Below are 25,433 nucleotides of genomic sequence, written 5' to 3' on the forward strand. Positions count from 1 at the left end.
GATGGAGAATTTATGGAGTTGCTCCAGGAGTTTCTAGAGACTCTCCGTCCGACGGCCAATCGGCCGGCACCGATGAAGCCAGGTTGGGCGATATTGTCCAATTGGTCTCCAACAGCTCCATTGCTCCATTCGTGTGCCCGTACGCACCTAACCTGACCCCGGCCCGACCATGGCAATATGGCATTCGATCGGATCGCGATACGGACGGGACGCGCGAATCGTCCGCTGCTCCTGCTGTCCTGAAATTAACGATGACGCGCGGCTACGTCTACGCGGTGATGAAATAGCGAACGCCGTCGGTGAGGAGACACGTCGGTGGCAGTGAAACGCGGACGCGAGGAGATGCCGATGTCGTCGGGGCGACGCGGTGACTAGATCCGCCGAGATGGAGTAGACTTTGCGTACGCGTGAAAACGTAAATACACCCGTGACGAAGCACCCGTCTCGAGAACATCAAGGTCGGTGCGCGGTCTCTTCCTCGTCGCCGAGTCGAGAGGTAAGAGAAGGCGCCTGACAATCCTGACATCGTCGTCGATTACCTGACGAATCTCGGCAAGGTAACGGACGTCCCGCGTACAACCTTCAACGACAACATCGGTGATCGGATCGCACATATACTTTGCTCGCGATGACGGCAATACTAGCGTGGTCGATAAAGCGGATCTATGCTCGCGCCGCTCTTTCATTAATTATTAATAATATGTAAATATCAAAACGTGTAACTCGATGAAGAACCATAAGTTACATGTAAAGTTAATCGTTATTTTAGAGATTTGTTAAATTTTATTAGAGATATATCTTCCGTTTCGTAAAGTTTCCATTCTATTGATATTCCTGTACGTAAACAATCTAATTTTCTCCTTAACGAACATTCAGTATTTACATAAAAATGAATAAATGATTGATATTATAATTTTTCTGTTCCTTTCAATCTCATACGTTGGATTGTTAATGCTGGACAATTCCAAGTCCTTAAATGCTCTTAACCTCTTTAAGCGTCTCAAATTTTTTCTTAACACTTGGCAATTGCCACCTATTTCCTAAGCAGAGCAAGAAATAAAAATGGAGGAGAAACACAGCAGTAGAGATGCGCTAGAGGAGGACCTGGGAGACACTGAAAACATAATAATTAACGAAGTGGATGGCCTACCAAACCTGCATCCAAACTATGGACAGCTAGAACTCAAATTAAAGAGAGAAAGAGACGACCCAAATATTAGATCGATCGACGAGTTGGTTAACGACGAGGATCTACCAACTTCTGTAATCGTTACAAACGTAGACCCTCGAGTTTTTAGGTGCGACGATCTGAAGGTAATAAACATTTAGTAATGAGATACCAAGGTAATGGAACCTCTGTTACATTGTGCAATGCTGCGTCTTTACAGTCGGCCATAGAGAATCTTTTCAAACAGTTTGGAGAGGACGCTACGTTTCAATACTTTAGATCTTTCAGAAGAATGAGGGTAAACTACGATTCTCCCGGTGCTGCGGCAAACGCGAGGATACAGCTGCATCAATCGCATTTTGGAGAAACCGATATTAATTGTTACTTTGCGCAACCAGTGACGCCTATAGGTTCGTAATTATCGTGGGATACTAGAATTAAGTGTGTCGTCACATTGACGAAATTAATAAAGCGTAGGAAATTCACGAAAAAGGACAGTTTCTAATTCGCAAGTCAATTAACTTGTAGACATGGAGGATCAGCATCTTCAACCGCCCGCGCTTACCAAACAGTTCCTCATATCTCCTCCTGCTTCTCCGCCGGTCGGTTGGCATCCACGTGAGGAAGGAGAGCCGCTCGTTAATTACGATCTGTTAGCCGCTATAGCCAATTTATCCGCAGGTTACTATTGATCCGAATGATATTATTTTAAACTTACACCGATTTCGTATTTTACATAAACCATTATTAATGTTGCAGGCGGGGCACACGAGATACATCCAGGAGGGTCGGGGCAGCCGGGCATAGTTGTGCACGTTTGCGAGAACGCGAATCCGACGAAAAGTACGACTCGCATTCAACACACGCGATGTCCCGAACAGTAATTCCCTCTCTTTATCCGCGTCTCGGATTTCTCACACGATACGTTTTATCGTGCCCTGTTAAAAAGCCAGATACGAATTGGCAAAAGGGCACTCTAGCGAGTGACTTTAAATTAGTGTTAAATTGGAGTTGCAATTCAAAACTGATTGCGCGGCTAATATCCAATTGACGAAAGTAATATGTTGTGAAAAAATTACAGCTCGATACGGTACAGATAACGACGCGATGTCTGATATTTAGCAAGCTTTCCGCGGATAGCAGTGATCTTATAAATACTAACAATCTATATATAAATATCCGTTGTTATATACCGATCAAGATATAACATTTATTTGTGTTTATCCATTGAGAATTCGTGAAGGGTATGCTTGCGCTCCATTTCTTAAAATCTACATGGTTCATGTTGGGCCTATATTGTTTCTACGTTTCACTCAGTGTCAATAATTGCATATCGTGAGGAATTACGTCCGATCTGATTAAGCTAACGATTAATGCGTCGACGACAAAAATCGTTGGAAATGTATTAAGAGATTTTGCAATTCTACCTCTCATTGTCAATGTGTTACTTGTATTCTTAAACAGCACGTAATGCATAACAATCTTGTTGTAAATCCACAAATGATACTATATACTTAGAATAATCGATTAAAATCAAAAAGTTCAAGTTTGTCAGTTTTCTTTCGTTATTTATTTTCATATATTTCTCTTTCCGTTTTAAGAACGCTTTCAAAATTATATCTATTAAATCTCTAGTTTTGTATTTTGCGTGCATGCGAGAAGAAATCTACGGAAATATATGGCATTAATATGTATGTGATATGTATGTGTATACGAATGTATTATTCGAAAAATATCGTGTGGCTCTTCGTTCTGTGTTTTCCGTAGAAAGCTAGCTCACATTAGCTATAAACGTTAAATGCTATCCTAAAGCTAATATCTCTATGGTCTCTTGTTAATGAAGTTTATGAAAACTCATTGTTATTACTCTGGTCTTGAAGAGAATTAAGTTAGTAAAGAAATAAGCTAGAGAGATATCGAGACGTACGTGGTCATATCAGCGTTACTGATTTATGCCGAGACAGTGTGGTGATTGTGTATATGTATATATTGTTCTGTACGCGAAACGTATATATTTCCTGCAAGAGATCTGATACCTACAAATAATTGTTGAATATTTATAAATACTTTATAGCAGCACTTACTTTTGTATAGTGTGGTTACCGTTTACATTGTCCCGGCGATGAAATGGTGTAAATCCGTTTCGTCATTTAGTTTCTTTCTTTATCGAACAAATTCCGAACATCTTAAATACAAATAATACTAATAATTATTACACTAGAGAAAAAAATGTACAAATAATTTGTATCAAAGAGAAAAAATATAAATATAAATTATTTTACGTTAAAATTCTGATATATATATTATATACGTATTATATGTAGCCTGATGTAAGCGCTACTTGTTGCCGCGTGAAATTTATTGCGTTTATCTGCATAATAATAATAATAGTAGGTAAAATAAAAATCGATTCGATAAGGACGTATTGTACACAGTTATGAAATACTCTGTCGTTTAATTCATTGAGATTTTATACCATTACACTCGTCTTTCACTTATTGAAGTTATATAAAAGCTTTATACATATAACCGTCGTTATTATTTGCTTAAATAACTATTTTTTCCGACTTGTTCCGACGATTCGAATCATCGTGACTGTTCCAGATGTAGAAAAATCATTGTACAAATACACACATTTCTATCACTGTTAAAATCAAGTTTGGTGTTGCGAGGTATATATGCTTATATGCATTAAAGTATTGTAGGCCATTAGACGACGTTATTCGTCGGGCTTTTAATGTGTTTGAAAATGAAAATTATGAACATCCTTCGAACGCCGTCCGCGAAATTCGATTATAAATTCTAGGACTAAATCAAGAATGTGCTATACCATGTAGAGAATGTCCGAACGAATGTTTTGCAGTAGTTCACATCTAATTAGTGACGAGCAAATCCGTATGTAAAATATTATATTCAAGTATATGCGAATTTTTATTGTTTACGATTGAATTTAATGCAATGTACATATATACGTGCACTGTCGTTCAGATTGTGCAAGGATCGATGTTTTTAGTGCCAAATTGTTGCTGTGTGTCGATAATGTACAACACGGAGGCTTTTGATAAATTTAGTTAAAGTACGGATTCGAGGGAAAAAATATATAAAAACATTTCAAGAATTTTTTTTTAGCGAAGTATAAACGATTAAAGTAGTGATAATGCCATCGATGTATATACATATATAACTCCCCTTTTAATTTAAAATCCACTTTCTCTTCTCTAATTAGATTAATATAGATCAATGCCAAAATAAACGATAAATGCTAGTTTCATCGTAGTACAATATTGTACATCTTTCTTATTATTATTGCGACACTTTCTCCAGTTTTGTTATACATTTCACTTTATTCACGTATAATAGTCAGCAATTGTCAAGTGGAGATGATTGCAACTTGTCCTATCGACTTCTTATCTCACTGATCTCAAGACTGAATGCAGCAGTACATCGTCCTTTCTTTCTTTCCACTGAACTGTAAGAAAACAGGTGAAACATAATCGCGCAATGCGATGGACTCGAACGTATCCTCACACATGAGAAAACTAAATCCTTTTTTTTGTTTATAAAAATATAATATTAACCACAGAGCTCGAACAATCTCGCATGTATATATAATCCCGTGTTATGCCATATACACAAACGTATTAATGTCATCGTCGTGTCTCCGAATATATTTGTGTTCAATGAGCCATTCAATCTGTTCCTTTATCATCTTTTTACTCGGCAAGAACATATTTTTCAATATATCCACTAGTTCGGTCTGTAGCTGCGCATTAGTGATCTTCTTGCGCATCTTTAAGATCTTGATGATAGCTTCCTATAGTCACACAAAAGATGAGAATTAGCCACCAATTAAAATGTCGATCGATATTTTTCTATGTGTTATGTCACATTACTTCATGTAAATGTTTACTATACCTGAACCCGTAATATTCTGAGTTGTACAATAGATTGGTTATCCTCTTCTCTGCTACGTTCCGTTGATAATTGAAGACGTCCTATCAAATTAATTTTCCCCCGCTTTTGCATCTTGCCATTTTTTCTAATGTAGAAATATCGCAATTAGTAATTACAATAATAATTTAATGAATACTAAACTCAGAAACGAGATAATTATCAAACCGAACGAATATACAACACGCATTGTGTGACGCACATCTTGTAAAAAAAAATAAATACTAACACTATAGCGAATTCTTGATTAACCCAAAATCTTGTATCGTTCGCAAAATCTTTCGGGGTAGTGGCATGCGGTTCCACCAAAAGAAGTTGCCGTTTTAACTTCGGGAAGGCACACAAAGACCACAGAGTTCGTCTCAACTCGGGATCCGGAAGCTCGGTCGCCAACCGGAGATTCTCGTAAGAGATCTTTTCGTTGGGTCGTTGATTCCAAGCGAACAACACCGCCATTTGGAAGGTCGTTACATCTATATCGAAGCGTCCCACTTTATTTGCAAATGTTATCTGAAACATCCACGCCACGAAATATGCATTAAAAGTTAGGATTAACATGTTTTATCATTGAGTATTGTATGAGCACGGATAGAATTTTGTTAACGTACCGTGCCATTCGACATATGATGATGCCATTGCAACTTCCTGCCACTATGCTTTTTTTTATAAAATTCTTCGACCTCCGGAATATAATCTTCCAACTGAAGCGGCAAACTCACGGTGACGCGTTCGCTACCCCTGGCCCATGCACCTGCGTTGAGAATCTTCAAGAAATATAGCAGATTAATATTTTAAAATATCTCTATACACGTGTATACCTTTTACATATCTTTCCTATTTCTTTTCAATACCGATCTTAAATAAAAACATATACATTTGCGAAAAAACGACATGTATAGCTACCTTGATATTTATGCTATCTGCAATAGTAGCTCGACATTGTTCTTTAAATTGTTGATTCAGGTCCTGAGATACTTTAATATCTTGGAACATACGGGCTAATTTATTAACAAAGTCCGCGGGCATACCGACTTCACGAAGCATGTCTACCATATTTTCTTCTTTTTCCGAATCCGTTGTCGTATCTAATATTAACCGTCTAGTTAAATGCGCCTTATGATAACGCATAAACACGTCCTTATTTTGAACGTATTTTAGCACCAACAGCTAAAATAAAATGTGATACAGAATAAATTTCATCAGAAAAGATTTGGTTTCTAATTCATATGGATATAGTTATCTTATTGCATATACTGACCACATCCTTCAATTTACTTTCGATTTCATCAGTAGTTAATTTCTTACTGAGCGGCGTTTTTCTAAGAAGCATATCACAGAAATTCGCTAAGAGTTCCGGACACTTCGATTCGGCTAGTCCGTTATTATTAGTAATAGGTCTATTATTTAAAACGGACGCGCCACCGATTCCAGAGCCCTGCCGAGTAGGCAATTCTAATTTAAATACCGTGGCGTCATTCACAACGAGCTTATAAGCTTTATCTCGTGCTGTAAGAAACCGCGGATCATCATCGAACGCATCTTTAACAAGCGTGGAAAATCTATGGAAAAGATCTAACAGTCTTTCCACGTATTTCTCGGAATCTTGAGTGATAACGTCTACAGCTGCCATCATATCCGCTAGACCTGCGTTCGAGATGTGGTCTTCCAAATTTTTCAACATAGGATTGACGCCGTCGGGCACTCTATCCATTAACTTCAGCATGAGGCGAAGTTCTACAATTATTCGCTTTCATTAATAAGCGCCAATTACAGAGGTGACATCGTAAACCGAGACTCATTAAAGTTACATATATTGTGAAATTACGAGGGAAGTGATTACTTACTGTCAGTTTGATTATTTTGAATCATTTGCGGACATTCCGCGAGTATCGCTGACGTATGGGTCGCGACCAACACTTTCACGCAACAATCCGTTAATCGTTGCATACTCGTCGGTTCCAAGTACTTCTGAGCGCGCGCCTCCTCCTCTCTCAACTTCGAATCGGCGTAACGCATATAATTTTCTACACCGTGCAGATTCAGATAATCTCCCGCTTTCATCTTATAAAACTCATCGGTTGCGTTTACATACGCCGTCTCGAAATTATCTCTATATATCTGGAGCTTATCCGATGAATTTGAACACAAATTCACTAAAGCATTATAACACTGTATTATTAACAAAAAATATTTTGCTATACATAAACTTGTGGATGTTTTTTATTACCATAAGATTCTCTAACGCCGATAACTAGTTGAGAATCAAACGCCTCGCCGTTTCTCTCGGCTCGCACTAATCTCATGGCTGCATCCTGAAGTTTTTGTTTTATTTCATTGAATATACTTTGGTTCCAACTGTCCAACATTAGCTGTATAACAGAAAGAAGATCACGCAATAGTACAAGACATTACATCACGTATCGTAAGACTTTTACCTTTCTAACAACATCATCAGGCTGATTCTTCTTCTGTGTAGAAGTCCCTTTTCCGGCGAGGTACGTTTCTAGTTGCCTAAACGGTGTTGGTAAATAGTTACACTGGGTAAAAAACTTCCTCCACTCGGTGATGTATGCTTTCAACAATGCCTGTTCTTCTTGATGCGCTAAAACTCTCTGTACAAAGTCATAATATTCAGTTATTTCAGTGGGACACGTAAAGAAGGTACATCAAAGGTAGTCTTGAGTTTGGCTCGATAGCAATACTCTCTCGCTTTCTCACCTGTTGAGCTTGTTTTATAAAAGCCATTATATCCTCCTTCAGAGCATCGTGTAACTTGGGAGGCCCCTTGTCGTCCCACAGGCATACATGAACGGAATAAAACAGATCCTGCCATTCCCCTTGCGTCACTGGCTCTTGCTTGAGCAGTTTCAGTATGATTGGACGCATGTACGGCCATTTGTCCTCGAATGTGAATTGTGTCTTATCCTAAATATCAATACCGCTTGTCAGTGACAAACAAAAGATAAGTGATAAAGGGGTATTTTAAAACGTGGAGAAAAGGAGCGGGAAACACGAGGCCACGGGAACGACGTTTGATCCGGATATTCGACGTGAACTCGACCAATCGTCGGACCGTCGCAACGTGGGCTGAATCGTCGATGCGATAAAAAAAAAAAAAAAATCTTTTGAATCGCGATATCGGAGTTGCCGTTTTGCATGGTCGAGACGCGCCCGTTATCGCGGCGGCCCGCGGCGAGATAACGGGCGACCCTCGGTCGGACGAAGCCCCGAGGAGGGAAGCGAGCTTCTCGCTCGTAGAAATTTGTTTATTCGACCTCGACGTCCACTAACCTTCAACAACGCCGCCATCACAGTCCACAGACTCTTGACGTGCACGTCCACCAGGATTCGAAGGATCACACGCCAATGGGCACACGCAGTACACACACACACACACACACACGCACACACACACAGGCAGTCTCGCGCGAGCCCGCCGGTCGACGGGGGTCCTCGTCGTCGGGAACCGGTGACGACTGACGACGAGAATCCGATTATTAGCGCGGTACAGTCGGTACACGGCGCGGTGTGGGCCGCATCGTGTCACTCGTGTCAGGATCCCGCGATCGCACGCCCCTCTCGACGACTCCCGGAACGTCGTCGTCCTCTCCCCAGAGAGGAAAAATAAATTCGCGTGTGTCTCTCCTGCCGCCCCTGCCGGAATTCCTGCGTATGTAGTACCCCGCGCGATCGCGCGAGAAAAGTCCCTCTCTCGCGCGCGCGGACCACGTGCCGTCGCAAATCCCTATGCGACGACTCGCGCGATTGGAGGGATTATGCGGATATTAAAATGGCGGTTAAACGAGGCTTCCAAGTTCCAACCGTACCTCGAGTCTTTATCGTCTCGTGCTCGAAGACTGAAGCTCGCGTCAACATTTTTTTAATGCGTCACCACCTTTTTTTTTCTCGTTTTTTTAAAACTGCTCTCACCATTTGTATTTTTTACGATTCATATCTGCGCGCTTATATACATGAGATTTCGATTCCATGCGGATTAAAAATATATACAAGCGTGTATGAACATAAAAATGTGAAAATAAATGTCTTACAGCGGACAAATGTATCAATATTACATTATTATTTCACTCTCGATGCAGAGATACAAGTAATCGAAAGACCTCGTTGCAGATCTACACGAGCCTAATTTTTGCAAGACCTCAGAATACTCCTTTTTTTTTTTTGGTCGAAATACACTTATGGAATATACCTAGCAATATGACGTTAACGTCGCGGGCATGTACATCAAGACGGCACAATAAATAAACACGGAGGCTAATTTAAGAGTGCGCTCGACTTCGAAAGTTGAGTTATTTTTCCAACCTGGGCTCCAGGCACGTCTCGATATGCCTTAATACGTAATAAAAAAAAAAGAACGCTTATATTTATTATGCTTAAATCTCAATGGGATTCACGACAATCGCCTTCCTCTTGTCTTCCTTGTTGTTGTTGTCCTCTTCCTGTTGCTGCAAATCGTCCTGTCCCCTGATTCTGATGTTGTGCTTTTCTTTGTACTCGTTTATCTCAATTCCCTTCTTCGTCACCTGGTCGTTTAAAGTGTCCATCACTTTCATCAACTGAAACATACATTTGAATGTTATCGCAGTGTACCCAGGTATCCCGACGGTCCGCTCCGAGGAGATTACGATAATACGAATACGAATATGGCAAGTCGCACCTGTTCCTTGTTCGACACCAGAGCGGGCATCACGTCTTCCACCGTGCGCTCGCACAGAAGCCCGCCGATCATTCTGTAGCACTTCCTTTTGGGATTCACGTTCTTTAACGTGTCGATAACAATTCTAAAACGTCAGTCGTATTAGTGGGGACGGTTCGACGAGGTCACGTTCTATTCGCATTGGCGACTCTCGTCTCTCGATCGTGTTTCGCGAGGCTAAAAAAAGCACGAGTATCCCGTCGCGGTCGCGGGACGCGTTCTCGATTGTCGAGAGCGAAAGAGGCAAGCGTACAGGTTAGGTGGACTCATACTTGTGCTCGTTCAACTCCATCTCCATCTCGGACAGTTTGTTCGCCAGGATCCTCTGTTCATTTCGTAACGACTGGAATTCGGTCAGTATCTCCTCGGCGCTTTTCTCTCTTTTTGACGGCGCCTTCGCCGCTTTTTTTTCGCTGGCCATATTAGGAATTTCGATCGCGGTAATTCCAGTATACGACGGTGTCTCGGGCTCGGACGACGGAGAGCTGCGCAGCGGAGTTCAGCGTTCAGCGGCAGCGGAGAGCCAACGAGAATAACAACGTCGGGAGAGCCGTGCGGCAGAACGACGAAACTCCACTTCCACTCTCGAGCGCTCGCGTAGTCCCGCTAGTCCCAGACCCGCGCGGCAGGGTTCGCGAGCATCGCGAATCGTGGCGAGTGGTGGCGAGTGGCGGAGTCGTCACGGGCCATTTTGGAACGTCTCCGTCATCGAGCAGCTGTGCGCAGGATAATCGTCCGTTTCGTTTCGCCGCGACATGTCAACACTCGCTGCCGTCCGCGCTACGTAGAGTGCGGTGTCGCGAGGTTGATCGTCGGAGCGGCGCGCGTCTGTCCACGTCGGGGCGAGACGTGGACGCGGATCGCTAAATCGTCGTCGTCATCATCGTCATCGTCGTCGTCGCGGGTGGTGGCGTGAAACTTGGTCGCCCGCGGGGGGGAAACAAAGAGTCCCCGCGATCGCGGAGCGCCTCTCGTCAACCTTGACCCGTTCGTCGACAGCAGTGAGCAGCAGTGAGTGTCCCCGTCGTCCCGTCGTCCCGTCGACGAAAATAGTCCTCGCCACCTCGGAAACGTTCTCGCTTGACGTTTTAAAAAAGAAAGGCTCGCTCTCCCCGCTCGCCTCGTCGCGTTGACTAATCGGCTGATATATCGCGGACGTATATATACGCGCGCGAGGATGCTTGCAACGCAGTACGGTGACGTCGCGTTGCAGTTGCACCCGTGTCGTCGTCATCGCGCTCTTGGCTCCGGATCTCGCGTTTCCTTTGTGTATATGTATACACATGTATATACATGTGTGCAACTATATATGTAGAAGTTAAATTCGCGACGAATATTTTGGCAATATTTAAAAGTGTAGGCACCATATTTAAACGCAGCTTGGCACGTGAGCTCACGATAAATGGCTGTGCTTTCAGATTTTGTGGCCCGTTGAAGATGATGACGCGTGTGCAATAGGAAACTTCCAAGAGTATACTTATCTGAACTTCTAGTGGAAGACGCGAGATTACTGAAATTTATAGCCATGTTTTGCAGTGATATAAAATATTGGCTGAATTAGCTATGTAAGAGAGGACACGTTGAAATATGCATCTGCCTGGATTACTTCTATAATCACTTCTATTGTGTATATCCTGTTGGTTAGTACTTATCTACACATACTTATCTCTTTCCTTTTAAAAATATGATTTTTCTTTACGAATCATCGTTTTCTCTTATGCTTAATGTTTCAGTATACATTACGTGGCAAGTAAATGAGACAAAATGAGTGGTGAAAGTACGGAAGAAAGCCAGCAGTTACCTCTGGTCCTCGAAGAGATAAATCTCGCTTCGATGCAACCTGTGTTTCCAGACACAAACAAACGATGCGTGGATGTGTGGACAGAGAAGATGAACAAGGGAGTGCTGACGAGTATTAACTTTAGAGAATACTGGCGACTTTGGGTGCCAAAGATATACAGCCCAGAGCGTAACGGCAACTGCCTGGAATGGGTCATCGACGAAGACACGGCGAACAGGATGCTTCTCAGGACCCTGGAGGAATTCATCTGCGGCGGTGATCCGCAGGCGATTCTCAAGGAGCTCAGCATGATGGACAATCCACCGTCCATATGCGGCAGATTGTTCAAGATGGGCGAACCGACGTATAGCTGCAGAGAGTGCGGTATGGACTCTACGTGCGTTCTCTGCGTGGACTGTTTCAAGCAGTCGGCTCATCGAAACCACAAGTACAAAATGGGCACGTCCAGTGGGGGCGGATGCTGCGACTGCGGCGACCCGGAAGCCTGGAAGAAGGAACCGTTCTGCAAGACGCATGTGGCGGGGACGCAGACGAAGGAGTCGCGCGGCAACAAACTGCCTGGTGACATCGCGGAGAGAGCGGTAGTGGCTTTTGAAGCGTTATTGGAATACTGTTACGAATTACTGACTCTGAGGTACACTGTGGCGTTGCCATCGAATCTCTGCATCAGAGACACAGCATTTTACTCGCTCACGCTCGATCAATTGGACATTTTTGATACTTACTGCACCGTGCTCTTCAACGACGAGCATCACACCTTCGATCAGGTGATAAACATGCTCCAGCGCGTTCTCAAGTGCTCGCACAAAGAGGCCGTAGAGTATGTGACTAATGTCGACCGGGAGGGCAGGACCGTGATAAAGTGCTCGATATTTCGGCACTGCAACGAATTGCGGGGCGACGTCGAGAAATTCACGTACAGGCATAGCAATCGACCGCTCAAGGTGCTCGTCCTTCACACTCACATAGTCGCCCATCAGACATTCGCTATAAGACTGCTCAATTGGTTGCAACAATTCATAAGTCATTGCGAGGGTTTCCGCGTCCTGTTTAGCAACATCGCTCTCAACACGAAGCTACCTGATATGTCGGTTGTCGAGGGCATACTCACGAGAGATTCGCAACTGTGGAAATCCGCTAGAACAGTGTGGCACAGGTTATTCATTTACGGAATGCTCGTGGAGTACGAGAGTAAAAAGGCGCTTTCCATTGTATTCACAAGTAATTATGCGTCCGTTATGAAGGATTTCATCAAGGACGATCATGATCATTCGTTCTCGATTGTCTCGCTCTCCGTTCAGTTGTTCACCGTGCCGACTCTGGCGCATTTGCTAATCGCGCAGCACGAAGCGCTATTCAACCTCCTGACTACGTTCATATCTGAGAGCTCCCGACGATGTAACGCTACTGGAAAATTGGAGTTTGAGAGAAACATGCCGCACCACAACTTCAAGCGGGCGCAATACGTACTTTACGACCTTCGGTACCTGCTGAGCGCAAAACCAGAAGACTGGACGGATGATCTGAGACGTGGTTTCTTACAGGGTCTCTCGCTGTTATTCACTCTTCTTTCCAGTATGCAGTGCATGGACGCGGTACTCCGACAAGTCGGACAACATATGGAATACGAGCCGGAATGGGAGTCGGCGTTCAATCTACATATAAAACTGTCGCCAGTCATTACGCAGGCCTTGGAGTGGTGCAGCTCGGACCGCGTGGTGCTGATCAAGTCCTTCATAGCGCTTCTGAAAAAACTGTATGAACAGCAGGGAAATGAGCAGCCGCCGAGCCAGGTGCGAGAACTGGCGGATCATAGCGCAACGTGCCTGCAATACGATGTGGCGTCCGAACCAGTTTCCATCCATCTGCCGCTCTCGAGATTCCTCGCCGGCCTGTTTCTGCATCTGGAAAAATACAATTTACATTTTCAGTCGCCCGAATTCAACAATCCGATGAAACCGACGCCCGAACAGATCATCGATCCCGTGTTGACGGCGCAGGCCATGATCTCGCAGGTGCACGCGGGCATGTGGCGACGAAACGGCTACTCTCTGCTGAATCAGCTGTACTTCTATCACAATGTGAAGTGCCGCACCGAGATGCTCGATCGGGACATCGTTTTGTTGCAGGTCGGCGCGTCACTGATAGAAAGCAACGAATTCTTGATTCACATCCTAAACAGGTTTAATCTCCTTAACTGGGTGCAGCCAGATTTCGAGATGAACGCCTTGAAGAATCCGGAAGAGGACAGTATGCGGCAGACGATCAATCTGGTGGAGGAGTTCTTGGGCTTGCTCATCACGATCATCGGTGAGAGATACGTTCCCGGGGTCGGTCAGGTGACCGCAGACGATCGTCTCAAGAAGGAGATCATACAGCAACTGTGTATAAAGCCTCTCTCACACTCGGAGCTAAGCAAGACGTTACCGGAGGACGTTGTGTACAACGTTCAGAGCGAATTGGAAAGAGTGATACGCGAGGTAGCGGAGTTCAAGAAGCCAGTACATACATCGGCAAAGGGGGTGTACGAACTCAATCCGAACTTGTACTCGGAGTACAACGTATTCTTTTATCATTACACGAAGGAAGAGCACAGCAGATCCGAAGAGGTTCAACGAAAACGCCGGAAAGCTGAGGGAGAACTAGAATGTTGTCCGCCGCCGAAATTGCCTCGACTAACGGAATCGTTCAGTCTGGTGGCGAATCTGTTGCAGTGTGACGTTATGCTCCACATCATACAGACTGTGCTGGAACGCGCGCTTAATTTCATAGCTAGGAGTTTCTCCGAACCGCAGGTGCACAAGGTATTATATCTGATCGGTTATGCGTTGCAGGAACAGGAATCCGGCTACTATCCTTTCCTTGCGTTTCCCGAGCGGGCAGCAAAATGGAAGATCTACAAATTACTGGAGAACCTGACCAGCAGCCCGCGCATGGACGCTCACAAGGATCTGCTCACGTGGGTCTTGGCGAAGTATCGTCAGGTCGCCAGTTTGAGCGGAAAAGAGACCAGTCCGGCGCCTGTTGTGCTCAAGGAGCAGCAAGCGGGCGATACTGATGCTAACGCCAAGGAAACGGATAAAGAGTGGCGGACGAAAATGGCAGCTCAGAAGCGTGCCAAGATCATGGCGCAAATGGCAGCTATGCAGAAACATTTCATGAAGAAGAATGCCACTCTGTTCGAAGAAGCAAGCTTGGATGCCAATAGCAAAACCAATGATCGTGGTTCTGCCATGGACCTGACGGAGGCCTCTTGTCAGGAAGGTGCCCCAGTTGCCGTCGGCATCGGTCAAACTAGTAGGTTGTGCGAGCAGAAAGTGTACACGTGCATTCTGTGCCAAGAGGATCAGACCGTGACGGAAATCGGTGCGGCAATGGTGTTAGCCGCGTTTGTTCAGCAATCTACCGTGTTGTGCCAACGGCACGGCGACTTTGAAGAACCTGATGCGCTGTATCTGTCGGCAAAATTGGGCATGTCGCCGCACGTTAACACATGCGGCCACGTGATGCACTCTCGCTGCTGGCAGGATTATGTCGACCTCGTGCTCGCCAAGGAGAATCGGCGACCCTATAGATCACGACAGCAGGCTAGCTTTGACGCTGACAACCATGAGTATCTCTGCCCGCTATGCGAGTGTCTCTGTAACACCGTTCTTCTGCTCGTACCGCCCTTAGGAATGATGCAACCAACCCCGGAGCCTCAGCCGGATATTACTTTCGAAACGTGGCTGAAGGTAATGTCGCTCACAATGGAATGCAAGCCGAACAGGAAATTTGGCAAGATCATAGAGAAAGAGAAAGATGAGGATAATCGATTGGAAGTGAGGATAGTCAATCCCATAACGGTCCTCCGTCAGCAGCTCGAGGGTGCCTGGGAACCGGTCCAGACGCAGTATTCGCGATCTGGGCCACTAATCGCGCGAAGGATGGAAGCCATGCTCAACATGTATGCTTCAATTTTTGTGCACCACACGTACAAGGGATTCGGTTGTTTCGACGGTGAGCCGAAGGTGCCTTTGTTAGCCTGGAAGTCAGTGTCATATACGATTCATGCGACAGAGTTCCTGTTGCGCGACCTGGACAAGCCACTGCTGGGCGCCATGACCTCCCGACAAAGCGACTGCCTCGAGAACCTCGTGCGAGTATCAACCCTTCTGGGTTCGAGTTACTCGAACCGCGCAAACCTTTGGGCGCATCGCGAAAACATTAAAATGTATGCGGCGTCATTGTTGACACTGTTGATAGAGGCACCGTCCACTGGACCCAGCATTTTCGACATCGATCCGTTCGGCGTATTAGTACCGCTCATTAACACGCTGCCGAGCATCTTTCACACGAAGGCGCACGAGGCGGCTCCAAATCCAACGCCTATCATTACGGGTGACGTGTTTGATTCGCATGTGCTCAAGCTTGTGTTTCTGTTTCACATAGCAAAAATCCTGTACACGTCCGACTTCACCGATGCGATGGAACTCGACAGCCACGAGACGGAGGACGATGACAACGGAGAGGACGAGAATGTCGTCGAGAGCAAAATGGACTTTGCCCTGTTCCATATTCTAGGTGTGCACTATGACAAACAGAGAGCCAGCGACGTATGGCGACGAGTGGAGGCCGCCTGTCGACCCTTCCTCCGATGTTGCGCTATCTACTTCCATTACGTGACCGACGTGCCGCCGCCAAGCGAGTTGACGCAGGTGCGCGGTGACACGTACGAGAAGCTCTGTCAGTACCTGGGACTGCCCACTACCTGCGACGCTTTAATCTACTCCCATCTGGAGGTCGCCCTAAAGCTGATGGCCGTGTGGCGGAGACACCCTACTGTCTGGAATCACATGTCGGGCGAGAGGAAAGTGTCGATTATCAAGGACCCGTTGAAAGTCAACAAGCTAATAGATCTGCCGGACGATTATAGCGAGCTCATCAACTCGATGTCCCAGTTCACCTGTCCGAACAGCGATCGGGAAGACTCGCGTAATCCGACGATGTGTCTAGTCTGCGGGGAGATGCTCTGCTCGCAGAGCTACTGCTGCCAGATTGAGCACAACAAGAGTATGGTAGGTGCGTGCACGTTCCACGCGAACAAGTGCGGCTTCGGCGTCGGTATGTTTCTGCGTGTACGCGAATGCGAGATCCTGTTGTTACGCCCTCCTAATCGCGGTGCCTTCGTCTGCCCGCCGTATCTCGACGAGTACGGCGAGACGGATCAGGGATTGCGGCGCGGTAACCCATTGCATCTCTGCCACGAGAAGTACCAGCGACTGCACCATATGTGGCTCGGTCATGGAATCCACGAGTCCGTCACCCGAGCATTCGAACAGTCCTCGAACAACCTGATGCCGACCCAGTGGCAGCATCTGTAACTCCGTGGGATCCCCGCTATGATGCAGATCTGACGTTTAGACAAGGAAAAAAAAAGAAAAAAAAATGTGAGAAAAGATTTGATTTTTACGCTTAAGCGAAGCTGTAGCAGCCTAAGTATTGATTGTTGATCGTCCACAATTCGATCCGCGTTTACAACGAGATCGATGAAATTAATTTATTCGGTGCTCGCACACGAAGATACGGCTTTGTACATTTAAAAACGATAATTGGATAATGTTATTCCCATTTCATATATGTCACCCCCCTGCCTTCCTTCGCGTGGCAACCGCCGTTTTTACAGTTTATCGATATCGTGGTTTCGGAGTTTACAAAATTTTTTTTATTTTTAGATTGTTTCGAAGTTAATGAAATTTCTATACTATCTGTTACGTAAATTATTATATGGCTCTGTTCGCATATTTATTAAAAATATTACGAAGGTTGTTGCATACGTGTTTTGTTGCTTGTAAGTTGTAGATGCGAGTTCGTGATTAACATGACGCTCCAGTACTCGACCGATCGTCACGAATTGTTTTTTTTTTTTTTTTTTGCGAAAATCGGAGTTTTTCTGCGTGTACAAACGACGGAGCCTGCGCTCTAGATCACTTCGAAGACCTAGAACAATGAGTGAAAGGGCGATTTACCATTCATCTACATTAGCACGATGCGATTAGCGATCATGCTACAACGTACGGGGGAAAAAAACGAATGCGAATCGGTATTGCGATTTTTATAGTTAACAATCGCGAATTATTCTAGGTCGACGAGTCTCTCTTTTTTTTTATCCTCCCGCTTTTGTCCCCACTTAACGTTAATTCACGCGTATGGACAGAACATGAAAAGGCAGAAGAAAATACGCGATTATGTCGGATGAAGTAATTTTTAAAGTCTCAGTGGTGTGTGAAATAAATAATACGTAACTTAACATTTGTTTCTCTCTCTCTATCTCTCTGTCTCTCGTCGCTAGTCTCTTCTAGATGCTCCTCTGGAAGCGAATGTTAACAAGCCGCTCCGCGACACTGAAGCTCCGGCGTCGTACTTGACTCTTCGTTCGTTCAACGCATGCGATTCAGCTGATTCTTACATCTGTAACCGGATATAGAGGATAATTAGGATTAATATTATTAGAGGAAGAAGTGTGTAAATACTGAGATTGTAAGATTCATGGATTGCTCATTCATTTGTGTATACCGCGATTCGCTGCAAGAGGATGACAACTTGTAGCGCGTTATTCCATCAGATCGATCAATCTTTACTTTCTTACATTTCTTTCTCTATCCCTTTAGGCTTAGAGGCCCCCGTCTTCGTGGTTTACGAAGCGACACGAATGTCGAAATCGACAGAAAATCATTGTGGCGCATTTCGCGGAGGCCAACGAGTCCGCGATGGAAGACAGTACAACGTTTTTGCGTTCATCGTTGCACCCGGATTGCTTAAACGAAATTACAATGTCCTGGCACCCGGTGTTTCTAGCAATACGTACGAGTGGTTGTGCCGCTGTATATTAGATAGCTTATTGTAAGGTCGATAATGCAATGATCAATAGCGTTTTGATGATACTCGTGAAGATACGTATATATTATATACGAGTTGCATAATTGTATTTGTTATGGACAACATTAATACATTAATGCGGACGTTGTCGCACGTCGTTAATTGTACATTGATTTAGGTGTATTTGTACTAAAACTCGCAGAATGCGAGGTGATGATTTCGGAATATATAAATTCGAACGCTGGATCTTGGAAGATCTTATTGTTAGTAGATAGACGTGTTCTCTATAGTAGGTATCCTTTCGAATTCTCAAGCGCAGCAGGATTGTTTGTATTAATTCTTACTTGAAAGTTCTGATATCGCTAAATAGTCCGTAAAGAATAAGGACTTATCTCATGTGCGCTCTCATCTATCGAGGATGATATTAATCGAAATGGCATAATAGGTATACGATCGCCACTTACGAATCATCACACATTTGTTTTTTTCCCCGCTCGATTCTTTTTTTTTTTCGAACATTGCTTGCGAGACGAGAATGTAAAAGATACATCACATGACAAAAGATTGATTTATACAAACTCACGTTATTTATATTCTTCAGAATTCAATAAATTAATCTTGGAGAGAAAAAGAGGATATTTTATCGTAGATAAGGAGTCGATTATTTAATATGATTTATATAATTATATTTTCCTTGGAAAGAAAAAAATTATATCTTGAAAACTTGATGTTCTTGTTTTTCTTAAGATGACCTTCGATCAAACTCCGATAAAGTTAATCAACGACTAGCTCATCAATTAGCTACGGTGTTTTCCTACGATAGAATTATCGATTTCTTGCTGTTTGACACACGAGAAGAAAGATTAGATTAGAAACAACATATTCATAAAAATCTTTATTTTTCCGGCTTAATTAATTGTCGGTTAATTGGATTTAGTTGAAGTTATCCTTACGTTTCAAAAATCGATAAGTAAACATGTTACGCGAAATCAAATATCCATAAGTACAGAAAAAATTGTTTATTTTTTTATCAATTGCAATCCAAAAATCGCTCATATTTCAATTTTTTTGACAAAAAAATTGATATTGATTAAAGCATTGTGTGCATATCTTATCCGTATTATTCAAATTAAGGGAACTTTGTACCTTTTTTAACGCGCAAAGGCCCAGACATGCAACTACAATCGACCAATGACTCGCGTTCAACGTGCCTCCGTATTGGATACGATCAATTTGTCGGTTTCCACGGTGACGCATCGGCATGACTACGCGAATCCGTCTGGATAGGCCTTAAGGTAGTCGCGCGTGTTTATTCATATTTTATTCTATTCATCTGCGTTCATGTGTGAACTGGTGCAAATGCGTGCAGCGTGATTCGATCGACTTAACCTCGCTCAATTTTTCACACGCATATAGGATAAGGAAAGAGATTTAGAACGATCCCAGCTGCGGATAGTTCCTTGAGAAAAATTGGTAAAATAATATAAATAATATCGAAAGAACCTAAAGCTGGAAATCGTAAATGTGTTGATAATCTCCATAAATTAAAGACATTCCTCAGGAAAAAAAAGAAATATCCTCACGCATGTTGTCACAGAGGCGTCGCTGAAGAACGTGTTCAGACTGTCCAGGACGAGATAACGTCTCGACGTGAATGACCGGCTAATTGAATGCATCGTTCGAAAGGTTTTAAGGCAGTGGTGTGTTACGGAAAATCCAGAAAATGTTTAAGAAGTACGTGTCGCCTAAGTGTAAGAGTAAAAAGGAGAATATTTTGAACAGTGGGGTATATTTAAACAATTTAAATATATTTCATTGATAGAAAGCACTCGGCATTCTTTTTTTCAAGGATACAAAAATGTCAGTTTCAACAAACATTGGAAATGCTGAAATTTCTATTATAATGGACACTGCTTAAATATTTGTTATTAAATTGTGCTTGAAATATGTCGCTTAAATTCGTACTAACTTTTGTTAGATTCGATGAGAAGGACAGTGTTTCCGGCGTTCAGCAGTTGAAGTCGTCCGTGCAGAAGGGAATTCGTGCGAAACTCCTGGAGCTGTATCCCCATCTAGAGAGCCACATAGACGTTATAATACCAAAGAAAGATGCTTTTCGCATTGTAAAATGGTGAGTTACCGTATGCATAAAGTTGTTTGTAATTTAACAATTTTCTTTTCGTCAGCCACGACCATATAGAGATCATAGTGAACGCAGCGGGAGATCTGTTATTCTTTCGTCAACGTGAGGGTCCCTGGATGCCTACTTTAAGATTGTTACACAAGTGTAAGCTTACTCACCAGTCGATCGAATGAGAAATAGAAAAAATTTTGTACAATTTCATAGCGATACATACATTTTCAGATCCATTTTTCCTGCCAATGCAACAAGTTGACAAGGGTGCCATTAGGTTTGTTCTTAGCGGTGCCAATATAATGTGCCCTGGTTTAACGTCAAAGGGCGCAAAGATGATGACTGTGGATAAAAAAACGGTTGTCGTATCCTTTTAAGCGCAGTACAATCTCATAAAGATTGCGATACGTTTTAACAAATTTATTTCTTCGACAATAAGATACAAATTCAATGAAACAGGGAAAAGCGCCGTAATAAGATACAAATTCTTAACTCAAACTGTAGGCTGTTATGGCTGAGGGCAAGCAACATGCATTAGCTGTTGGAATTACGACATTATCCACAGAAGAGATGTAAGTCAAAATAATTTCCTCAACATACGCTTTTAAATTATCCATATTTCATTTCTGATTTCCAGCATCAAAGTGAATAAGGGAGTAGGCATCGAAAATTGTCATTATTTGAATGATGGACTTTGGCAAATGAAACCAGTGAAGTAAGACTGATTGTACCATGGATCCAAGATCAAAGAACCATTTTAGATACAGATGTTCTTTTATCCATTTTTACTTCACTACGCAATTATTTCACGTGGAACAGTATAATTTCTGGACAAATCTTGCGTCCACAGTGTTACAGGTCATGATAAAACCAAACTTATCATTATATTTTTATCATATAAATTAATTACGCCGAATGGGTCTGCTGGCGCAAGGATATAGAGATAAAACAGTCATAGATACGCCATGTCAAATAGAAATTCAAAATAGCGTTTGTAAAATAAAGAATATTTAAGCGGATCCCGATTTAGTGTCTACCTGGCCCTCTTGATTCTCCGACGGACCGGTACGTTCGCCCTCGCAGTGTCCCGCGGGCGCAGGATACGGAGTAGGATTGTTGGTATCGGGCGCTGGTGCGGAAGCCACGGCGGCCGTTGCGCCGCCTGCGACGTTAGCACCGACGTTATTTTCAGGAGCGACTGTATGAGGCGACTGCGGGTGATAATGCGGACTGTGCGGACTATGTGGACCGTGACCGTGAGGTCGACCCATCGGATGGGGCGAGTATTGCGAATACGGCTGATAGTACGGGTGAGCGTATTGCGGATAAGGATGATACGGCTGTTGCTGAGAGTAACTGTAAGAGGGATGCGGCGGTCTCGGAGCTAACGGAACGTTTTGTGGTTGTTGCGGGCCTGGTCCGGACTGATACTGCTGGCCGTAGGCCTGATTGGGCGGCATCATTTGCGGGGTGTGCGGATTCGCTACCGGTCCCTGTGGCGGCAAAACCTGCGTACTCTGGGTACCTTGGGCGCTCTGATGTGGCGGCATCGGGTGAGCATTCGGCAGCATTGCTTGCTGGTGGGGATTATGCTGAATGGGCATACTTCCGGGAGCGGACACCGGCGGCATGTTTGGCGGAGCGGAATTCGCGGTCGCATTCGCGCTTGCAACCACCGCCGCGACCGCAGCTGCTGCCGCGGCTGTCGTGGTCGGTTGTTGAGGCGACATCACCGGAGGCGCCGGTGACTGTTGCGGCTGCGGTGGTGGCTGTTGTTGGTGTTGCTGCTGATGTTGCTGCTGATGTTGCTGCTGCTGCTGCTGCTGCTGCTGCTGGTGTTGTTGCTGCTGCTGGTGTTGCTGCTGTTGTTGCGATTGCGGAGGCTGAGGTATCACTTGATGCTGTTGGGGCGGTGGAGGCTGATGCTGCTGGGGTGGCTGTGACGGCGGTTGATGCTGCTGTGCTGGCGGAAGAGGTTGATGCTGTTGCTGAGGAGGCTGATGTTGTTGCTGAGGAAGCTGATGTTGTTGCTGAAGAGGTTGATGCTGTTGCTGAGGAGGCGCCGGTTGATGCTGAGGAGGCGCCGGTTGATGCTGAGGCAGCGGCGGTGGTGGCGGATGTTGGGGCGTTTGCGTCTGTTGCTGATGTGGATGTTGTTGAATCGGATTGATCATGTTACTGCAGTACATCCCAGAGTTGGTCGGATGTTGCTGAGTAACATTTGGTTGCACCGCTGGCTGTGCCTCGATCTTATTCTCGGTATATGGAGGTGACATTTTCTTGTTCATTTCGATATTAGATTTTTCGGCGTTACCGGATTTTTTCTCGATCGAATCACTGTCAGAGACCTACACACACACAAACGGGATGGTGTTTATATTTCTTTGTATAAGATTTTGATTACGTTGAAATTTATGTAAATGTTATGTAGTATTATTACATCAGGCTGGCTCTCGTCATTAAGTGATGCAGGAGTTGGAGTCGGAGTGGAGTTTGGAGTAGATTCACTAGATGCTGGTCCATCCGACCGATTCTCTTCCGTTCCTCTTAATCTCTCTCGTCTAAGAATTTCATACTGCCGTTCTACCAGTTTGTTAAATGTCTCTTCATCTACCGCTGGTTTGCAATGCTGAAAAAAAAAAAAAAAAAAACAATAATTATGTATCCTGCAATATTATTAAATATTATTAATCTATAAAAAGTTTTTTGTACCTTTTTCAATTCCTCTTGAAATATTTCACTAGTTTCTATGAATTTACGTTTCTTTGCCTCAAATTTCTCTTCAATTTGTTGCAATTCAGCTTCAAGTTTTTTCTGGAATATCCAAAATACATTTCATATTATGATATTACTATAAAACGTAACACACATGCGTTAATTACCTGATGCATAGTTAAGGATTGTACTTGGCGACGTAAAACCTGCATTCTTTGAGTAGTGACTACAGAGCGAACATCAGGGACAACCGTGTCACTAAAAATCTCATTAATGAGCCGATGATTTCTTGTGTAACGCGAATATGCCACGTGTTTCACAGAATATCCATCATCTTGATCTATTAATCAAATGCAAAATCACTATTATAAAGTAAATATTTTAATAAATATCCGTAATAATAATTATTGTTACTTATGTACCATCGTCATCTTCAGCTGGTAAAATATCAATCCTTCTATCCTGAGCTGCTTGGCTTTTGCTACTGCCCGATGAACGTTCGTGACTCTCTCGATCATCATTGCTTTGTTGTGCTGCACACAATGCTGCGTAAAATACAGAAATATTGTAACGTTAGAAAAATGCCACCACAGTTTTTACCATGAGTCTTAAAACTATGTTCATTACACCTACCAGACTTGCCACGATTCTTAGCTGCGATATAAGCTAGGTATGCGGGTGAATTGTGGTAAGTTTTCAAACTCTTCTCATACTCCACCTGTGTTAAACGATTAAACGATATATATGAACGAGTCAATAAATTATAGAATTGTATGAAAATATAATAGAACGCATGTGTGCTTTATACCTTCTCAGCTTCGTATTCCTCGATGAACTCTGTCTTATCTTCTTCTGGCAAGTCTCTCCACATTTGCCCAATAATCTTACCAATCTCCCATAACTTTAACTCGGGATTCTGAGCCTTAACTTGATCCCATACCTTCCTGCTGTACCTCATATATGGCATAAGGGGTTTCTCTGGCGGCTTGGGTGGTTTTGGCAGACGAGAGTCAGCCTAATCATAAAATCAGACATTAAATAAAATCTATCTCTTTTATGATAAGTTGTTATACCGATGCAATATTTTATATAATCTGTCATAGTTGCATTTTTTAATTTTTTATGAAATTAGATACGTACATTAGTGTTCTTTCCAACTTTCTGGGGAGTGAAGCCTGGATGACTGTGGGGAGTTTGTACAAACGGGCTCTGGGCATCTTTCTAAAGACAGACAGATTGCTCCAATTAAACTCAAATCTCCAACAGACGTATTTTGTTACAAGTGCTCGTCTACTTACACTGTTGGTCGAGCTGCTCGAACTCCCACCGGATGCTCTCATACGTTCTGCGCACAAAATATTACAGTATCAGTACTCCAAAATTACACTGACAACTCCAAGTCAGGAAGAGAGAAAAAGAATCAATTATACTTACGATTGGAGGCTACGATGTTCGACGTAGCCATCGCGACTTGCTTGTAATTCGCTGGCAGTGCCATTTTGTATCACGACGGGCTGTTACACCGGGAAAACAGAGCGAAGGTCACCGCGAGGTACTCCTGACGTCGGCGCTCTCGGGGTTCACCCTCGTCGATCTCGGAAACGTTCGGAGATGATTAAGATGATACTCGGCGATTAAACTCACGGTACGCTCGACGGGCGCGTCGCGACCACCATCGATGACGCGCAACCGTGGCGTTCGGGTTCAGGCTTTGCTGCTGAAAATAAACCGAGAGAATCCCAGGGATAGCCTCGAGCCGATAATTCGCGACGGGACGCGCGAATATTCCGGTACTCCCGCGAGAGAACTGGAGAGAACGGGAACTCGCGGAGGAAAAGGAGGAAGGAGCGCGTTTCTCGTGTCTCTCCCCGTCTCCCGTATTCCTCGCACTTCGCATCCGTGCCCCGTGGACTCGGTGCCCTCGCTCGGTGGACTCGCCTATTGGAGCCGGGAAGCCGGCTCCAGAGGGGCGAGTCGACCAATGGCAAGAAGGATTCAATCGCGCGGCTCGGTTTCTTATCTCGAACGTCATTGGTTAGTGTCGTGCCGAAAACCTCGATGCTTCCGTGCATGCTGTTTTATATATATTTTG

General features: G+C 44.0%; 6 protein-coding genes across 12 annotated transcripts; 3 read left to right on the forward strand and 3 right to left on the reverse strand.

Moving 5' to 3' along the window:
* Positions 1-159: 159 nt before the first annotated feature.
* Sra (RRM_RCAN_like domain containing protein Sra) lies at positions 160-4,444 on the forward strand. Of its 2 annotated transcripts, none has more exons than XM_071700893.1 (5): positions 160-557; positions 1,049-1,314; positions 1,389-1,578; positions 1,697-1,849; positions 1,928-4,444. In XM_071700893.1, the coding sequence occupies exons 2-5, from the start codon at positions 1,063-1,065 to the stop codon at positions 2,050-2,052; spliced, it is 720 nt and encodes a 239-aa protein (XP_071556994.1). In that variant the 5' UTR covers positions 160-557; positions 1,049-1,062; the 3' UTR covers positions 2,053-4,444. The 2 variants fall into 2 exon arrangements, with proteins under 2 accessions (XP_071556994.1, XP_071556993.1); XM_071700892.1 differs by having other exon boundaries at positions 160-496.
* Positions 3,592-8,789, reverse strand: Cul5 (cullin 5). Of its 2 annotated transcripts, XM_071700884.1 has the most exons (12): positions 8,411-8,789; positions 7,838-8,044; positions 7,555-7,731; positions 7,347-7,488; positions 6,964-7,272; positions 6,378-6,853; positions 6,023-6,286; positions 5,728-5,883; positions 5,349-5,629; positions 5,084-5,207; positions 4,747-4,982; positions 3,592-4,637 (listed from the first exon to the last, which is right to left on the reverse strand). In XM_071700884.1, the coding sequence occupies exons 1-11, from the start codon at positions 8,426-8,428 to the stop codon at positions 4,788-4,790; spliced, it is 2,349 nt and encodes a 782-aa protein (XP_071556985.1). In that variant the 5' UTR covers positions 8,429-8,789; the 3' UTR covers positions 3,592-4,637; positions 4,747-4,787. The 2 variants fall into 2 exon arrangements, with proteins under 2 accessions (XP_071556985.1, XP_071556983.1); XM_071700882.1 differs by having other exon boundaries at positions 3,592-4,982.
* Positions 8,790-9,178: 389 nt separating this feature from the next.
* Pfdn2 (prefoldin 2) lies at positions 9,179-10,370 on the reverse strand. The gene is made up of 3 exons (XM_071700899.1): positions 10,106-10,370; positions 9,795-9,918; positions 9,179-9,693 (listed from the first exon to the last, which is right to left on the reverse strand). The coding sequence occupies exons 1-3, from the start codon at positions 10,252-10,254 to the stop codon at positions 9,511-9,513; spliced, it is 456 nt and encodes a 151-aa protein (XP_071557000.1). The 5' UTR covers positions 10,255-10,370; the 3' UTR covers positions 9,179-9,510.
* A 30-nt stretch (positions 10,371-10,400) lies between these two features.
* Positions 10,401-19,220, forward strand: Ubr1 (Ubr1 ubiquitin ligase). 4 transcript variants are annotated; one of them, XR_011717609.1, is made up of 4 exons: positions 10,401-10,844; positions 11,252-11,473; positions 11,567-17,063; positions 17,966-19,220. XR_011717609.1 is itself a non-coding variant. In XM_071700878.1 (3 exons), the coding sequence occupies exon 3, from the start codon at positions 11,598-11,600 to the stop codon at positions 16,995-16,997; it is 5,400 nt and encodes a 1,799-aa protein (XP_071556979.1). In that variant the 5' UTR covers positions 10,401-10,844; positions 11,252-11,473; positions 11,567-11,597; the 3' UTR covers positions 16,998-19,220. The 4 variants fall into 4 exon arrangements, 2 of the variants coding, with proteins under 2 accessions (XP_071556979.1, XP_071556981.1); XR_011717610.1 differs by having other exon boundaries at positions 18,285-19,220; XM_071700878.1 differs by having other exon boundaries at positions 11,567-19,220.
* Positions 19,221-19,811: 591 nt separating this feature from the next.
* Mcts1 (malignant T-cell-amplified sequence 1 homolog) lies at positions 19,812-21,645 on the forward strand. 2 transcript variants are annotated; one of them, XM_071700895.1, is made up of 7 exons: positions 19,812-19,965; positions 20,054-20,226; positions 20,471-20,623; positions 20,679-20,779; positions 20,858-20,991; positions 21,131-21,198; positions 21,264-21,645. In XM_071700895.1, the coding sequence occupies exons 2-7, from the start codon at positions 20,216-20,218 to the stop codon at positions 21,343-21,345; spliced, it is 549 nt and encodes a 182-aa protein (XP_071556996.1). In that variant the 5' UTR covers positions 19,812-19,965; positions 20,054-20,215; the 3' UTR covers positions 21,346-21,645. The 2 variants fall into 2 exon arrangements, with proteins under 2 accessions (XP_071556996.1, XP_071556995.1); XM_071700894.1 differs by lacking the exons at positions 19,812-19,965; positions 20,054-20,226 and having other exon boundaries at positions 20,439-20,623.
* On the reverse strand, positions 21,032-25,271 carry LOC139769629 (uncharacterized). Its single transcript, XM_071700881.1, has 10 exons — positions 24,776-25,271; positions 24,640-24,686; positions 24,482-24,562; positions 24,150-24,356; positions 23,975-24,059; positions 23,764-23,886; positions 23,509-23,681; positions 23,339-23,440; positions 23,067-23,255; positions 21,032-22,974 (listed from the first exon to the last, which is right to left on the reverse strand). The coding sequence occupies exons 1-10, from the start codon at positions 24,837-24,839 to the stop codon at positions 21,637-21,639; spliced, it is 2,409 nt and encodes an 802-aa protein (XP_071556982.1). The 5' UTR covers positions 24,840-25,271; the 3' UTR covers positions 21,032-21,636.
* Between the last annotated feature and the right edge of the window lie 162 nt (positions 25,272-25,433).

Source organism: Temnothorax nylanderi, unplaced genomic scaffold (genome assembly GCF_030848795.1).
Source record: "Temnothorax nylanderi isolate EJ_2023f unplaced genomic scaffold, tnyl_v1.0 TNYL_tig0023_pilon, whole genome shotgun sequence".
Lineage (NCBI taxonomy): Eukaryota > Metazoa > Arthropoda > Insecta > Hymenoptera > Formicidae > Temnothorax > Temnothorax nylanderi.